Source organism: Ictidomys tridecemlineatus, chromosome 3, assembly GCF_052094955.1.
Source record: "Ictidomys tridecemlineatus isolate mIctTri1 chromosome 3, mIctTri1.hap1, whole genome shotgun sequence".
Taxonomy (NCBI): Eukaryota; Metazoa; Chordata; class Mammalia; order Rodentia; family Sciuridae; genus Ictidomys; species Ictidomys tridecemlineatus.
In genome coordinates this window covers 51,708,381-51,725,101 of record NC_135479.1, presented here as the reverse complement: position 1 = coordinate 51,725,101, position 16,721 = coordinate 51,708,381, and the positions used below count along the sequence as shown (strand labels likewise).

At 50.2% G+C, this 16,721-nt stretch overlaps 2 protein-coding genes across 3 annotated transcripts; one reads left to right on the top strand and one right to left on the bottom strand.

The window, feature by feature from the left end:
* The first annotated feature begins 358 nt into the window (after nucleotides 1-358).
* Plscr3 (phospholipid scramblase 3) lies at nucleotides 359-4,746 on the top strand. 2 transcript variants are annotated; one of them, XM_040269353.2, is made up of 7 exons: nucleotides 359-500; nucleotides 749-1,020; nucleotides 1,104-1,146; nucleotides 1,247-1,467; nucleotides 1,660-1,821; nucleotides 3,672-3,833; nucleotides 4,018-4,746. In XM_040269353.2, the coding sequence occupies exons 1-7, from the start codon at nucleotides 494-496 to the stop codon at nucleotides 4,072-4,074; spliced, it is 924 nt and encodes a 307-aa protein (XP_040125287.1). In that variant the 5' UTR covers nucleotides 359-493; the 3' UTR covers nucleotides 4,075-4,746. The 2 variants fall into 2 exon arrangements, with proteins under 2 accessions (XP_040125287.1, XP_040125284.1); XM_040269350.2 differs by having other exon boundaries at nucleotides 3,648-3,833.
* Nucleotides 4,747-4,793: 47 nt separating this feature from the next.
* Tnk1 (tyrosine kinase non receptor 1) lies at nucleotides 4,794-12,651 on the bottom strand. Its single transcript, XM_005332787.4, has 13 exons — nucleotides 12,553-12,651; nucleotides 11,023-11,201; nucleotides 10,804-10,874; nucleotides 10,486-10,677; nucleotides 9,964-10,119; nucleotides 9,574-9,857; nucleotides 9,084-9,357; nucleotides 7,572-7,666; nucleotides 7,074-7,238; nucleotides 6,741-6,820; nucleotides 5,740-6,038; nucleotides 5,560-5,655; nucleotides 4,794-5,477 (listed from the first exon to the last, which is right to left on the bottom strand). The coding sequence occupies exons 2-13, from the start codon at nucleotides 11,183-11,185 to the stop codon at nucleotides 5,364-5,366; spliced, it is 1,989 nt and encodes a 662-aa protein (XP_005332844.1). The 5' UTR covers nucleotides 11,186-11,201; nucleotides 12,553-12,651; the 3' UTR covers nucleotides 4,794-5,363.
* Nucleotides 12,652-16,721: the final 4,070 nt, after the last annotated feature.

The following is a 16,721-nucleotide window of genomic DNA, read 5'->3' as shown; positions in this document are numbered from 1 at the left end:
GGTGTGAGGGGTGGGGCCTGGACGACCGAGGGGCGGGGTCACGCCTTGGGCCCGCCTTCTCTAGCGCCTGTGAGCTGCCGAGTGCGCGGTCCCCGCGTTATTCTGGGGGCTTCAGGTGAGCGGGGACATAGAGGGATCAGGGAGGCCTCCCTCGAGGTCTGTTGGTTTGACTGCAGGTCCATTTGTCCTGCCGTCTGCCCAGAGCAATCTTCTTGGAGAATGGGCGAACAAAGGGAGGGGGCGGTTCTGGGGCCCCTGAGGGAATCCAGGGTCCCAGGTACCCCGCCCCTCCCGCTGACACTTTCGGTTTCTCCCCGAGTCATAGGCGCCGCCCAAGAGACCCTGGGCCGGCGCCGGGCGCAGCTGCCTCTCTGCGTTTGCCTGTCCGTCTTTGTGTCTGTCTCTGTGTCTGTCTGGCTGTCTCCGAGCTTGCCTCCACTTCCAGAACTAAGCCGCCCCGACACCTCCATCCTGCGAAAACCGACCCTTTCCCATGTCAGGTAAGTGGGCGCGAGGTGGGGGTCTCCGTTATCCCCCCCACAGACTTGGGCACCGGGTGTCGAACACATCCTCTAGGAATGTGCTCAGACTGGCTGTGCGGGCCCTCCCGGGTAGCCACCGCCCTGCTCCCCTACCCCATCTTTCCCCGCCTCTTCCTACCACATTTTCCGCGGAGCCTCGCGGCCCTCGGGCTAAGAAAGGGCAGGGGTGCTCAGGGTGTTTTCTAATCTACCCCTGTCTTCCACAGGCTACTTGCCCCCAAAAGGCTATGCCCCTTCACCCCCACCTCCCTACCCTGCGAGCGCTGGGTACCCGGAGCTGGCGCTGCATCCTGGACCCGGGCAGGCGCCAGTGCCTGCCCAGGTGCCAGTGCCTGCCCAGGTGCCAGTGCCTGCACAAGTACCTGCCCCTGCCCCAGGCTTCGCTCTCTTCCCTTCGTCTGGCCCGGTGGCCCCAGGGTCTCCTGCCCCTTTCTTGCCACTGCCAGGGGTTCCTTCTGGCCTTGAATTCTTGGTGCAGGTAAGTGGAAGGGAGAGTGACGGAAGAAGAACTGGGCATTTAGGCCAGCCGTTTGATGTCAACGCTAGCCCTACTCTTTCCAGATTGATCAGATCTTGATTCATCAGAAGGCTGAGCGAGTGGAAAGTAAGTAGAAATCCGAGTCAGTTGAGCATGTTACCATGGCAGGGATGGTAGGTTCCTGGACCGGTGATGTGCATAAACCTCAGCTTGTTACCTTTGACAGCTTTCCTAGGCTGGGAGACCTGTAACCGGTATGAACTGCGCTCGGGAGCTGGGCAGCCCCTGGGTCAGGCGGCGGAGGAGAGCAACTGCTGCGCCCGTCTGTGCTGTGGCGCCCGCCGGCCACTGCGTGTCCGCCTGGCAGACCCTGGGGACCGTGAGGTGCTGCGCCTGCTCCGCCCGCTCCACTGTGGCTGCAGCTGCTGCCCCTGCGGCCTCCAGGAGGTGGGCGGTGAGGGATGAGACCTGGGAGAGGCTCCAGTTGGGGGCCGGCCTTGATAGCACAGGGTGGTGAATGCTGTGGATGGGAACTTTAGTGAGGGGACTAAGTAGTAGTCTGAAGGTAGAGCTGAGACCAATGAGGGCTTAAGCCAGGGTCCTGGGCTCGGCAATGATTCTAACTGCCTTCCATTCCAGATGGAAGTACAGGCTCCTCCCGGCACCACTATTGGTCACGTGCTACAGACCTGGCATCCCTTCCTCCCTAAGTTCTCCATCCAGGATGCTGATCGCCAGACAGTCCTGCGAGTGGTGGGGCCTTGCTGGACCTGTGGCTGTGGCACAGACACCAACTTTGAGGTATTAGAAATAAGGGGAGGGCTGGGGATGTGGCTCAAGCGGTAGCACGCTCACCTGGCATGCGTGCGGCCCGGGTTCGATCCTCAGCACCACATACCAACAAAGATGTTGTGTCCCCCGAGAACTAAAAAATAAATATTAAAAAAAAAAAACTCTCTCTCTCTCTCTCTCTCTCTCTCTCTCTCTCTCTCTCTCTCTCTCCCTCCTCTCTCACTCTCTCTTTAAAAAAAAAAAAAAAAGAAATAAGGGGAGATTCCTGGGAACTTCATAAACCAAGATGGCAGCTTCCATGAGGCAAGATGGCTTGACTAAGACCAAGCCCTTGACTTCATCAGTCCAAATCTATTGTTGCTCCTACTGTACACTTCCAATTTTCCTCCATTCAGAAATGGGATAGCCCTGGGGTCTTAATATAAAAGCACAGCAAAAAGGATTTCATCCTCAAGAGCAAATCTGATTGTTAATTACAACCCTATATTTTGTGTACATGTGTGGAGGGGGATCCAAAGCCAGCCTGGATTTAGGGTGAAGGATGATTATTAAGTCTGTCATAGACTTGGCCCATGTGGTTGGCATGCATGAGTCTGTGATCCTATTCTCTGGAGCAAGCCTTGATTTAGTATCCCAGCTTGCCCTGCTGACCTTGAAGTCCAAATGACCCATCTGACATGAAGTCTAGGTTTTGCCTTTTCTCTGTGCCTATCACCAACCTGAAGCCTGGAAAATTCAAGTGGTGAGAATTTCAGGAGGCCTGGGAAAACATCTTGGTTTCTAGAAGACAAGAACATTCCACAGTCCCCTGAGTTCTTTAGGGGATAATTTTCTGTGCGGATAAGAATAAAATAACAGGTATCATCCCATAGACTTTCCAATGCTTCTGATGAGGTGCTTTACCTCCTAAGGTAACTTTTAAAAAGTGAATCACCTTGATAGTCATAGGGAGGTTCTGTGATGGGAACCAATTTAGAAGGAGACTGTTGTGTGATCTCTGTATGGGAATGTGTAAAGTGTGAGGTTCTTATAGGTCCAGTGTCCCTTTTACGCCATTATAAATGGTCTATACTTGAAGCTGTTTGACTTTGAGACTGTTTGACCAGCTGGGACAGACCTTGCCCAGCCTGAGACTGGGCTGCAGGAAGTATTCCAGAACTGTAGGATAGAAAGGAAGGGGATGGACAGGATATAAAAGGAAATCACTCCAGTTCTAGTCACTGGAGACTAAGCATAAAAAGGACCAGGAAGTCACTATGAATTACCACCCATTTGTCAAGATTGTTTCTTCTGGGATCAAAGAAGTCTATGGAAATCATGGACCCAGAGATCCATAGGCTTGGATCTCTGTAGATTAAGCTCAAATTCAATCCTGGACAAGGCACAGCCCTACTTTGCAGATTAAAATCACCTTTGGGCAGACATAGCTTTCTAGGAGCTTGCTTGACTAGTAAAGTACACCAAGATTTTGTCATCCTTCTTTGCCATCTCAGCCAGGCTACTTTGTGCAGGGTACAGACTGTACTGTGGGCTTTTGGGACACTGGTAATCAAAGCAAATCTAGCAATTAGTTAAACACTAAGTGGATTTTGTGCTTCTATTTCCTCCTACCACTGATGTCCAGGTGTGATCTCTAGAGAACAACAGATGTGAGTCTAAATCCTGATTTTCCCTATGTATTTGTAGCGTGACCCAGGGTACCTCAGTTCCCCCAGCTTCTATAGAAACCCAAAGCTCTTAGGAAGATTCACAAAGTGTAGAGCCTGTACAATACATACATTGGCAACTGTGGGAGTGAGATTTGAGGCAACTGAGATTGGCTGCATCCTCCCCAGTTGGGTCTTTCTCCCTCCCAACAGGTGAAGACTAGGGATGAATCCCGCAGCGTGGGCCGCATCAGCAAGCAGTGGGGAGGGCTGCTCCGAGAAGCCCTCACAGATGCAGATGACTTTGGCCTACAGTTTCCACTGGATCTGGACGTGAAGGTGAAGGCTGTGCTGCTGGGAGCCACATTCCTCATTGTGAGTTGGCTATCTCTGCCCCTTCTGCCTCTCATTTGCTGTTATGTGAAGCTTTGGGCACTTCCTCGCCTTTCTAGGAGGTTAGAGACAAATATTATGGAGGGTTGTGGGTCCAGACCTGGGTTGTGATGACTGAGCCAGACTGGCTCAGCCAGATCTCCTGTTGACGGTGGCCTTTCCTCAGGACTACATGTTCTTCGAGAAGCGAGGAGGTGCTGGGCCTTCTGCCATCACCAGTTAGAGGCTGCCTCTGGGTGAGGAGACCATCGCCTCAACAAGAATTCAAGATGGTCCCCTGCCCTGGCCTGGCCCCTCCTCAGAGGCAGCCCCTTTCTTCCACGTACACTGCAGGGAACAGACACGGGTGCCTGAGTGGCTGGGGGCATGATGCCCTATCCTTACCCTCTCCCCTGGCCTCCTTCACCTGTGGCTCTGCAGAAGGGTGTGTATGAGAGCCCTACCCTGCTGTCTCCTACCACTGTCTCCCAGCAGTCCCTTGGCACACAGGCATTATTGGCTTTCAGATTGTCCCTACCCACTCCTTCCCAACTTCTTCCAGGGTCTCTGTACCAGAAGTGGCCTTTGGAACCCATGGCTTAGATTTTACAACAGGGCTGGCAGGGGAAGGGCAAGTAGCACCAAAGATGGCAGATATACCACTCTTCCCCTGTATCAGCTTGGCCAATTCAGCATTAGGCTGAACTGGCATTTTGAGGGGATTCCTAGTTCCCCGCCAACAGCTGTAGAGGCTGGGCTCCAGTGCCAACTTCCTTTCTCCCTCGGGCCCTGCCCATAGCTGGTGCTTGCTGCAGCTTCCTGTGCCTTATTTAACCCCCACCCCTTCCTTCCCTTGCCTAGGAAGGAGGCTGCACCTTTGTATGTTGTATTCATATAAACTTTGTAACTTTTTGAACATTTGAAGATGTATGTAATGGGGGAGGGTAGAAGAAAGAGTTGATGTGGGAAAAAACAAAGGGAACTATCTCCTAGTCTATTCTACAAGGATCAAATATCCTTAAGTCCAGGAGGGCAATTTTCATCACCCATAATGGGGAGGGCTGTTTGAACCATATGCCCCAAGTCAATATGGCTGCTTCCACCATCTTGGCCCCACAGAGTCCAATGAGGTAGCTAATAACACTTCAGGATGGCTATTCCCATGGTCCAGTGTGACCCCTTGATCACTTTCTGTAGTGATGAGAGGCATCCTTTGGATAAGACATGTTCCAGTTCTTTTCCTTCTAAGTCCTCCTCTTCTTTGGGAGTGTGGTGGACTTGATCCTTCTTGAACCAGCCAAGGGAACTTAGGCCCTCAGAGGCCAAGGAGCAGGGTACGGAGGAAACATTTGTCAGCGACCAACTCTGTGCTCCCCTGGGCATTTCCTGTATCCGCCTATAGCAAGTGGGATCTCCCAAGGTGGGAAAGTCTGCTCCTGTCAAGACCTTATTCTGGTTCTGCTTAATCTTACATGGCAGGCCCTGAGGGGCCCAGGCATTCTGTGCTGGTGTCCATGGCTGAGACAGTAGAGCTCAGGACCGGGCCAGGACATAACGACTGGCAGCAGAGAGGTCCCACTGGTAGTGCTCCAGGATGCGCCAACAGTCCGTTCTAGACCGGCTACTCAGGTGGAAGAGCTGGTCTACCTGAGGATCAACAGGGAGGGTAGCTGAATGACAGATAGGAGGGCAGGAGAAGAGGGAGCCTGGGAGAAGGGTCTGGCTTTACCTTGAGGTTCCGGATGGCAGAAACAACATCTCCCCCAGTGGCTTTTAGTGCTGCTTGGCACTCCTGGTGAGTGACTCCATGCACGTTCAGCTCCATCTGTGGGGACAAAAGCCTCGCTCAAGTTCCTGCCCTATTCTCTAGGCCTTTCTGGACACCAGGCCCATTTCAATGAGACCTCACCTCTGTAATCTTCCTCTGCCACTCAGGGTCAAGCAAGAGGCCTCCAGAGGAGACAGTGGCTTTACTGGCTCCAGGCACTCCAATGCGGTGATTGTGTGGGGGTTCTCTTTTGGGCCAAGGAGGCCGTTCCCTAGGGGGCTGGCTGGGCTGAGAAGAGTTGGAGGTAAAAGGCAGGCGTGGAGGCAGGCCTGGGGGTCCTTGAGGCACAGCTCTGGCATGTCGAAGTTCAGGGGGGCTTGAACCACCCCCTGTAGGGCGAGGGCCCAAGGACAGAACTGACTCCAGACTCTTGGAAATACCTGCACAGTTGAGAAAGAAACTTGAGAGGAGGCTCAGGTGCTAGGTCCCACCTTCTTCCTGCTTTCTGTCTTTGTTTTGAGCTGGTTGGACTTGACCATGTATATAGGTAAGATGATAAAAGACATATGTAAGTGGGCATCAAGACCTAGGCAGCTGAGGGGCCAAAGAGCAGAGAACTCAAAAGGTCAAAGTGGTAACACACTGTCCAGTGGGGAAGGAAGGAGGACTTCAGATCTCTTAAGATCTTCAATTATCGGAGCTGGGGTGGTGGCTCAGTGGTAGAACACTTGCCTAGCATGTGTGAGGTACTGAGTGTGATTCTCAGCACCCCATGTAAGTAAATGAACAAAACAAAGGCCCATCAATGTCTAAAAAAAAAAATATTTAAAAAAAAAAAAAAAGATCTTCAATTGAAGCTGGCCACTATGGCATATGCCTGTAATCCCAGCAACTCTAGAGGCTGAGGCAGGAGGATTGCAAGTTCCAGGCCAGCCTCAGCAACTTGGCAAGGCCCTAAGCAATTGCACAAGACCTTGTCAAAATAAAAAATAAAAAGGGACGGGGATGTAGCTCAGTGGTCAAGTGCCCCTGGGTTTAATCTTTAGTAGAAAAAAAAAAAAATCAAGTATAGCTAGGATTACCACTGGCAGAATTTGAAGGAAGAAATCATATATGCAAAGGCATGAATCCTGCATACCCACCTTTCATCCTCTGCAAGGGAGCCTTCCTTCTCTGGCCCCATGCTGGAGGTAGATCCCGAGGCTTTGCCTTCTCTCTGTCCCTGTCAGAGAATAATCCAGTTCATCCTCCATACCTCCTCCACATACATATATCAATGTCACCTCCCAAAGAAACTGGTGCTCCCAGGCATGCTGAGACCTAGGGTGGAAACTCCTCCTGGGAGACAAGTACAGCTTCTCTCCAGTTTGTCCTAGTCTTATTCCTAAGTTTCCCATTCAGAGAAGTTGCTGTACATAGCCCATTCCCCTAGTCCAGCCTAGTCCAGTTCTATCCCCAGCCTTTCAGCTCCTTACCCATCTATGCTTCCCCTGTGTTGCTCTCCTCGGGCTGGAGAGCCTCTGTGGACTGGGCGGGTGGCTGGAGAGCCTCCCAATTCTGCCAGCGTCACTGCTGAGGCTGGGAAACTGCCCACTTTAAAGGTGCGTCCATTCTGTCCCTTCCAGGTTGTGGAATCTGGGCTGTGTGGGAAGAGAAGCTGGTGAAGGGGATGTAAGCAAGGGGAAAAGTGGCAGCTGGGCTTGGGCACATTCAGCTCACTATGCCTTGTGGCTTTTTCTGCCTGGACGAAGGGAAGCCTTTTTTTCACCAACACAAAAGGTTCTCTATGGGTCAGCTGGGGCTCCAGCAGGGAGACTGGGACTGCACTGGAGCTTAGGGCCCAGTGGGGAAGGGAGAAGACACAGAAGACCAGGGTTCAAGGAGTCAGAAAGAAGCAGAGAGGGGACCAAGAGTCAAGAAGGCTGGGAGTGGGTGCCTCCCCTGGGGGTCCCTGGGGAGTGCTAGGCTGTCACCTGCCCTCAATGATGGTAATGGGGTCACCGGGCTCCATCCGCAGGGCTCCTGGCTCTGTGACACTCCTCACGCAGCGTCCTTCAGAAGGCCAGGCCTGTGAAGACAGAAGGAAACAGCTGGGCTTTTGGCCTGAGTCAAAAGGGTAATATGGGAGCAGTGCAGAAAATAGACCTCTCTCTGTTTATATAGCTACCATTCATACCCATACCAGGTGTGTCCTCTGTGCTGGGATCCAGTGGGATTATCCCTACCTCTCAGGTGTAATCCAGTGGGGGAGGCCAATCTGGATTCCATGCCAAATTAGACCCAGCCCAGGGTTCAGAAAGAAACAAAGGAAAGCCCTGTCTCTGCCTAGGGGGACCAAGGGGACGGCCATCCTGTTCACCACTTTTATCCTACATCCAGGCCCATCAGATTGGCCTCCTAAGGCACCTCTGCAAAATTTCCACTCCTCTCCAGTCCTACTGCTTCGACCCTCACCCTGACCTCTTCATCTCACTTCTGTTTCACATTCGTTGTCAGTGTCATCCTTCTAAGTTATTCCTGGACCAGGCTAAAGTGAAATATTGTTGACTTGTGATTTCCCTGTTCAACACCCTTCCACAACTCCCAAATGCCCTCAGAGTGAAGACTAAACCCCTTTAATAGTAGAATGTGGTGATTTAGGGAAAAGCTCAGAAGTCACTTTGATTAGAGCTGATCCCAACTCCTCTGCTTCTTGTGTAACTTCAGGCAACTTCTAAATTGTCATTGCCTCAACTGCCCCATCTCATAAATGGAGATGAAAATAATTACCTCATAGTATTATTGAGAGAACTAAAATACTGAACAGGCATAAGGATACCTGTAAAATATCCTTAAATACAGTATCTCACATAGATCAAGGGCTCTTTGTAGTAGCAGTGGTCCTTAACATGCCCTAGGAAATGCTCACCTCTGTGGCCTCATTACTTCCTTTTCCCCTCCCACGTGGAACCTCTGTTCCTTTGCTTGTAAAACGCCCATGGAGAGGGTGGGGGTGGGGTGGGGAATGACCTGCCGCTTGCTCTCCTCAGTCCCCCTTCTCTGGCTCAGACCAGGACTCCAGCCCTTCAGCCTGCATCTGAGTAGCCACTCCTCCACCCGCCCCTCCCCCACCCACCTCCGGGGCTCTGAATCTGTTTTGTTTATAGCTAGGTCTCACAGCCCTACTTAGACCTGCGGATATGTTAGTTTTTTTTAAACCCACCTTGCTAGAGATTGACCCCAGGACCTCATGCATATTAGGCAAATGCTTTACCACCAAGCTATACTCCCAGTCTTTTAAAATTTTTAACTTTGAGACTGGGTCTGGCTAAATTGTCCATATTGTTCTCTTAACTCTTGTGTTCCTCCTGTCTCAACCTCCCGGGTCTCTGGGATTAGAGGTATGCACCACAGCCACCTGGCTAGGTGATATTTGTCTAATGTATGAAATCCTGGGAGAGAGAATGAAGGAAAGAGACTGGATCTGGGGAGTTGCAGGTCCCCACCTCTTGCAGCAACCCTTCCAGGCAGGAAAAGCTAGGCCGGTCCGCAGGGTGAGGGGCCCAGCAGCGTAAGGCCAGGGAGTAGAGGGCCCTGGAGCACAGGGGAGGCCTTGGAAGCCGAGCTCGGTCCTTCTCCAGCCGCTGCAGGATGAGGTATGGTGGAACCCCAGCCCAGGGTTCCTCACCCCCAGAGAACATCTCCCACAAGGTCACTCCAAACATCCACACATCAGAGGCTGATGAGAAGGCTCCCTGACGCAGGCTCTCTGGGGCACACCTGCGGAAGTGGAAGTTGATGGGGGCTGAACATGTATACCTGGGAGTTTGCCTCTCGCTGGGCACCCATCCCCTTGATGCACCTACCCCCTGGATGCTCCCATCATCATTTCCTTGCCCTCCCAGACCCCACTATCCCTCTGACTGCCCTAGGCCTGCAGATCTTCAGATCTGCCTCCCAGGCTCCAGTCTGACCACCCACATGCGTTGCCCTCACCAGGCATAAGGGATAGGGCGGGGCCCGCCCATGACGTAGCGGCCCCGGGCCCCGCCCAGCGGCCGCACCAGCCCGAAGTCTGCCACCTTGATAGTGCGTGGTGAGGCCAGCAGCAGGTTGCGTGTAGCAAGGTCCCGGTGCACCAGTCCACGGGCTCCCAAGTACGCCATGGCCCCAGCTAACTGCCGCAGAAAGAGACACAGCAGGGGCACTGGCAGCGGGGGTGTTGGGGCCGGCTCAGTCAGGCGCGCGTGCAGGGAGCCCAATGGTGCCAGCTCCATCACCTGCAGGAACACAGCACAGTGTGAGCCATGGTCTGGCTCCACTGGCCTCTCCTGTCACACATCATTCCCAAGGCTGTTCAGAGAACCAGCGTCTGGATCGGCTCACCATCTGCAGAGGCTGACCCAGTACAAGGCCATGCAAACGCAGCACATGTGGGTGCTCCAATTTCATCATGACAGATACTTCTCGCAGGAAGTCTCCCAGCTCTGTGCCCATGGGACCTTCCGGACCTACCCGGAGGGACTTGACAGCCACTGGGATCTGGAGGTGGGGGGAGGCATCATCATGTAGCAGAGGTAATGACTATGCCAAGGCCAGAGCCAAGAGGGCATAAAGATCAAAGGAGTATGGAGGGGGAGTGGAGGGAGGGCCCAAGGCCATGGCACACTTGTAATCCCAGCGACTCGGAAGCTGAGGCAAGAGGATCACAAGTTTGAGGGCAGCCTAGCAACTTACTCTGTCTCAAAATTAAAAAGGACTGGGAATGTAGCTCAGTGGTAAAGCACCCCTGGGTTCAATTCCCAATAACCTCCCCCCCCAGCCAAAAAAAAAAAAAAAAAAAAGAAGATAGGGATGGGGGACAGCTGGCCCAGTTATTCTGGATGAAGTAAGCTCCCAAACACTCACACTCTGGCCACTGGGCAGTGTCCACAGCCCTCGATATACCACGCCAAAGCAGCCTGAGCCCAGCAGCTCCCTTCTGCATACAGCATCCTCTGGGATCAGACACTTGAGTCTCCCTTCTGGCTCAGAGAGGCATGTAAGGCTATCTGAGGGTCGGATGGTCTCTTTCTGCTCAGGGGCAAAACTCCCAAGAATCTGAAACAGGAGTGGGAGGTCAGGGTTACAGAACCCTGCATAAACCTTCCTGCCACTCAGCCAACCCATTCCCTGGCCTAAGCTGGCCGTTTAAGGCCCTCAAATACCACCATCACCATCACATACCTTGTAAACCCAGTTCTTAGACTTGACTCCCAAACGGTGTCTCTTCAGAGCTTCAGCCAGTCTGCGCTGGGCTGTAGGAAGCCAGAATCAGAAGGCTGACCCCAGGGTGAAGCAGGGTACATAGAGTATTATAGACAAGAAAAGGCCTAGGGTGTGGGGGAGTGGCAATTGATAGGCCAGGGAAGGAGTAACCAGGACCCCAGAACAAAGGTTCCTTACCAGGCCGGCCCATGCCAATGCCATCCAGGTCCTCAGGCTTTACAAAGTCAAAATGCTCTGGCCGAGTGACATTAAGCTCCTCAAGGATGGGCCGATAAAACTGGGCCAGCTGGATATCCCGGAGCAGCCGCAGTAGCCACAGGGAACCGGCCTCAGGAAGCATGTCTGGAGAAGGACCCCTATGGATGATGATACTCTTTCAGATAGAGCCTAGGGTAGGAAACTTAGACACTGAGACTAGAGACTAGGTCTCTAGTGCCACCATTAACACATCAGAAACAAGTACAGAGGAAGAAGCACATCAGAGAATTCCAGGAACCCTGCCACTTACACACACAAACCCCAGATAGGATGTTCCCCATCTGAAAAGCTCACGGTACTTTACACTCTCAACTACTGAGAAAATTGCCCTCTTACACCTAAGATTTCAAAACACTGCCTACACTATAGCTGAGTCCAGGTATGCCACTGCCCTCACCCAAAAGATATTATGCCATACTGTGCCTGTACCCCTAGGATACTCAAACACACTGCTGCTTTAGAAGTGAGCTACACTACTCGACAGTCACACATATACACCTGAGACTCTCCTCCTCATACATGAGACACTTTTGCCTACTACCCACACTCTAGAGATGCCCAGATATGTGAATCACACCATACCTCAAAGACGTAGGTACATACACATGTGCAGGCAGTATACTGCTATGGACACATGTCCTGAGACTGACAGATATGTTGCAAATCATACTTCAGGTGTCTCTCAACTCCGAGATGTTCCAGTATGTTGTACCCAGATTTAGGGCTACATACCCTCTCACATAAATGAATTTGACACACAGCAATTCACTGCCCCCACACATGGAAGACACCCAGATACACCCCCCACATGTCTGAAACACCTAGGACTACATAAACACACACAACATCAAGTCACAGTGTCCTTAAATACCTGATTTATGCAGGCATACTGCTTCCTCACCTCTGCAATGCCCAAGATCATGAACTCAGACACCAAGACGGCAACATTTGAAATCAAGTCAGGCCTTTGTGCTGGGCGACTAAGTTCAGGTAGGTGCTAAGCTCCCCTACTGCCCACAGAGCCACCTAGGCTGCCAGGTGCACAGTCCTTGCACACCCACCAAGTACAGAACACTGCCGCACACCTACGTCACCCAGGCTAATGTGACTTAGAGGCAGCTCCACCAGCCTTTGTTAAATAAAGCTCTAGGTGCTCTGGCTGCCTGCACACAAACTCACCCTCAGCCGGACCCCTCTACCCCCACTTTAGTTTTAAGGAAGATATGGGCTAGAAATTGGGCGCGAGCAGGGGTCAGGGGTGGGGAAGGAGACCGCTCAGGACGAAAGACCCAGCAGTGAACAGAAGGTGAGAAGGTAGAAGCGCAGAACCCGAGACTGGGGGAAACACTAAGCAGGAAGGACCTGGGGATTGGAGGGGAGGCCCAGTACCCCGCGGACACACCCCAAGCGCCCCACGCGGAGACTCCCCTGTTTGGTGTGGACCCTCACCTGGCGAAGGCGGAAGCGACTGCAGCGGAGCCGCCCAGGTTGCCAGCACTAAATCCTGAAAAGGGCGGGATCCGAGGCAGCGGAGGGCGGGTCCTGGCAGCAGGCCCGGGATAGATTCCTGCTGGCACCAGGCGAGAGTGGCCAGGGTGATTGGGGGCCCCTCCCTTCTGCAGCCAGGTCAGCCCCCAGACCATGAGAAATCTCCCTTTGCCTGCCTTTCCTCACACTGTCTACCCAGCCTTCTCCAAAGAACTTTCTATCCTTTCTAGAACATTTTCCCCTGGGACCTGTCCCTTATGCCCTCTCCCCTCAAATCCTTGACCTCTCTCAACCAGGACCCACCCCTTAAATGAGTAAGCAACTGCTAGATATACCCTGCCCGGAGCTGGGAATGTAGGCTACACAGCACATTGGCACTGCCCTATAACAGGAGAGAGATCCCTGAGAAGCTTTAACAGGTCAGGGGAAGCCAGGCCAGTTCAGGGTGCTTTGGAATGGAGCCAGGGCACAGGGATGTTGATGTTGATCCAAAATCAGCCTCAGTCCTAGACAGTCTAGAATCGAAGCTGCTGTTGAAACTGGGCAGCACTCCAGGCCTCAGGGACTCCTTTCTTATTACTGACTCTTCCTGAAAAATACATCTACGCACCCCTAACCCCATTGTAGCCTCTGCCCACTCCAGGGCTCTGTACCCTGCCACCAGGCCTGTGGCCACAGCAATACTATCTGGAACCTTGTCTCACTCTGTTTACCTCAGGGGTCCAAAAGAGGAAGCTGCCAATCTTAGGACATCTGGCTTGCCTCCTGTCCCAAGGAAGGATGTATGAACATAGCACTTGCTGTCCCCTGAGTCTCAGAGGGAAAAGCCCTTCTCATATTGGCACATACATGGGATATTACAGCATCAATGGGAAAATCTTTGTAATGCCGTTTTGTATATATTGTTTTCTTGCCAATTCTTTTGCCCTCCAACCAGACCAGCTCAGCACACTGTAATTGTTCTTTCTATTTTTGCCAACATTAATGTATTGTGAGTTATGGTAGGGGCTGGTCTGGTCTTATTCACCCTTTTTTTTTTTTTTTTTTTTTTTGGGGGGGGAGAGTACTGCTGGTTGAACTCAGGAGTGCCTTAACACCAAGCTATCTCCTCAGCTCCCCCCACACACCTTTTTTTTTTTTTTTTTTTTTTTGAGACAAGTTCTAAGTTACTAAGAGTCTCACTAAATTGCTAAGGCTGGTTTTCCTGTCTCAGCCTCCTGAGTTGCTAGGATTACAGGTAAGAGCCACCTCACCTGGCAATCTTTGTTTTAAGTGCCTGTGAGTGTAGACATATACTACACACAATGCATATTGGTTATAAAGAAGTCTGCTGAGTCTAATCAGGTCTGATGATCTTTGTAGATGATCTGTCATTATTTCCTGCTTTTCAAGATATCATTGGTGGGGGCTGGGGTTGTAGTTTAGTGGTAGAGACCTTTCCTAGCATGAGTGAGGCACTGGGTTCAATCTTCAGCACAACATAAAAATAAATAAATGTATTGTGTCCATCTACAATTATTATTATTTTTGGTACAAAGGATTGAGCTCAGGGTACTTAACCTCTTAGACAGATCCCCACCCCCCACTCCCCTCCCCTTCCCTTTTTTTAACATTTATTTTTTAGTTTTCGGCGGACACAACATCTTTGTATGTGGTGCTGAGGATCGAACCCGGGCCACACGCATGCCAGGCAAGCGTGCTACCGCTTGAGCCACATCCCCAGCTCCCAAGCCCCTTTTTTAATATTTACTAGAGACAAGGTCTCGCAGAATTGCTTAGGTCCTTGATAAGTTGCTGAGGCTGGGTTTGAACTCAGGAAGCTGAGTCAGGAGAATCGATTCTCCTGCCTCAGCTTCCTGAGTTGCTGGGATTATAGGTGTGTGCCACTATGCCCAGCTAAATTTTTTTTTAATAAAAAATAAAATAAAATAAAAAGGGCTAAGGATATAGCTCAGTGGTAGAACACCCCTAGGTTTAATCCCCAGTAACTAACACACGCACACACACACACACACACACACACACACACACACAGAGTATCGTTCCTGTTTTGTACTGTTTTTTTAAAGAGAGAGAGAGAGAAAATTTTTTAATATTTATTTTTCAGTTTTTGGTGGATACAACTTTTTTATTTTATTTTTTTATGTGGTGTGGAGGATTGAACCCAGCACCCTACGCATACCAGGCGAGCACACTACCGATTGAGCCACATCCCCAGCCCTTGTACTTTTACATTATATCTAGATACCAACTTCTATTTATTTTGCTATGTTGTATTTTCTGTATTATGAATTCACACCTTTCATCAGATTTGGAAAATTCTCAGGCAGTATCTCTTCAAATACAGTCATGTACCGCATAATGATGTTTCAGTCAATGAAGAACACAATGGTGGTCCCATGAGATGATAATAGAACTGGAAAATTCGTATTGCCTAGTGTCATTGTAACCATCATAAAGTCTTTTCTTTTATCTTTTACTTTTTTTATTTTTTCTTTTTTGCCGTTGTTGTTTTCAGTACTGAGGATGGAACCCATGGTCTCATATATCATTGGCAAGCATTTTATCTCAGAACTATGACACCAGCTCTTTTTATTTTGAGACAGGATCTCACTAAGTTGCTTCAGCTGTCCTTAAATTTGAGATTCTCTTGCCTCAGCTTCTTGAGTAGCTGGGATTGCAGGCACATGCCACCAGGCCTGGCTCACCGATCTGTATTTTGTCTAGTTTGTGAAAGCATACAAAAGAGAATACAGAGAGAAAAAAGAAAACAGAGCAGACCTCAACAGACAGAGATGCTTGCTTTATAAAGCAATAGAGGGGCACATTTTCAAGGGAAAAATGGTGGTGGGCTCCAACAAAGATCTGGATTTTGTAGGGTTTATCAGGGCCAGATCAAGGGAGGAGTTACTTTGGGCAGGCTCATTTAGGGCGGGGCAAGAGTGCAGGTAGGGAAACAATTGTAGATCCCTGGGGCCTATTGTATAGGGCTAGCTGGTTTAGCAGTAAGCTGAGGCAGGAGAACAGTGATTTCAAACCCAGCCTCAGCAACTTATCAAGGCCCTGGTGCAAGTTCCTTCTGTGCTCTTCCCATTATCCTTTCCTGCTGTCTCTTTGGCCTGGGCTCCTAAAGGATAAAAGCTCCCCATACACATGACAGGAGGGCGTTAGGGGGATAGTTGTGGGTAAGGTGTGTGAGGAGATGTCTGTCATGTGATGTGGCACAGTGGTTGAGTGCCCCTGAGTTCAATCCCTGGTACAAAAAAAAAATCTACTATATATCCAGACATTCAACTTTAGATATTTTTTTCAACTTTATATATTTAACTTTAAATATCTAAATATCTAACATCTACTATATTATCTAGACATTCAACTTTAGATATTTATTCACTCAACCACTGTGCCACATACCGCACACATCTCCCCACATACATGACAGGAGGGTGGGTAGGAGACAGTGGTGGATAAGGGAAATTGCAAAAGGTCAGAGTCCTCAGTTTCCTTCCCCCCACTACCCCGAGAGGTTGTAAGTTTCCATCTCCTTCAGTTTGCATTTCCTAGAATTAATTAATTAATTAGTAATTTTTAATTTTTCAGTACTGAAAATTAAACCCAAAGATCCTGTATTATTGAGCTGCACTCAAGTCCTTTTTATTTTTTTTATTTTGAGACAGGATCTTGCTAAGCTGCTGAGACTGGCCTTCAATTTGCAATCCTCTTGAGTTGCTGGGATTATAGGCATGTGCCAATGCACCCAGCATGTTTCCTAGAATTTTATATAAATAGAATCATACCGTATGCACACTTTTTTGTTTGCCTTCTTTTATTCAGCAGAATTAATCTTGAGATTCATCCATGGTGTTATATATATCATCAGTGTTCATTCCTTTTTAGTGAGTAGTTTTATTTATCTATTCTCCTGGGTCATTTCAGATTTTTGCTATTACAAATAAAGCTGCTATGAACACTCCTGTTCAGGACTCTGTGTGCATATATGTTGTCATTGACCTTGGGTAAATATCTAAAGTTGAATGTCTGAATAATATAGCAGACGTTTGGGGCTGGGGTTGTGGCTCAGCGGTAGAGTGCTTGCCTGGCATGTGCAAAGCCCTGGGTTCAATCCACAT

What these genes read in the sequence shown, in the direction of transcription:
- Plscr3 (XM_040269350.2), top strand. An exon ending in GCCTTGAATTCTTGGTGCAG is followed by an intron (nt 1,021 to 1,103) that starts GTAAGTGGAAGG and finishes TACTCTTTCCAG; the next exon opens with ATTGATCAGATCTTGATTCA. An exon ending in GAAGGCTGAGCGAGTGGAAA is followed by an intron (nt 1,147 to 1,246) that starts GTAAGTAGAAAT and finishes TACCTTTGACAG; the next exon opens with CTTTCCTAGGCTGGGAGACC.
- Tnk1 (XM_005332787.4), bottom strand. Translation starts at nt 11,185, where the DNA reads ATGCTTCCTGAGGCCGGTTCCCTGTGGCTACTGCGGCTGCTCCGGGAT. An exon ending in TGGGTCAGCCTCTGCAGATG is followed by an intron (nt 9,858 to 9,963) that starts GTGAGCCGATCC and finishes GTGTTCCTGCAG; the next exon opens with GTGATGGAGCTGGCACCATT. An exon ending in TCCCTTGCAGAGGATGAAAG is followed by an intron (nt 6,039 to 6,740) that starts GTGGGTATGCAG and finishes TCAACTGTGCAG; the next exon opens with GTATTTCCAAGAGTCTGGAG.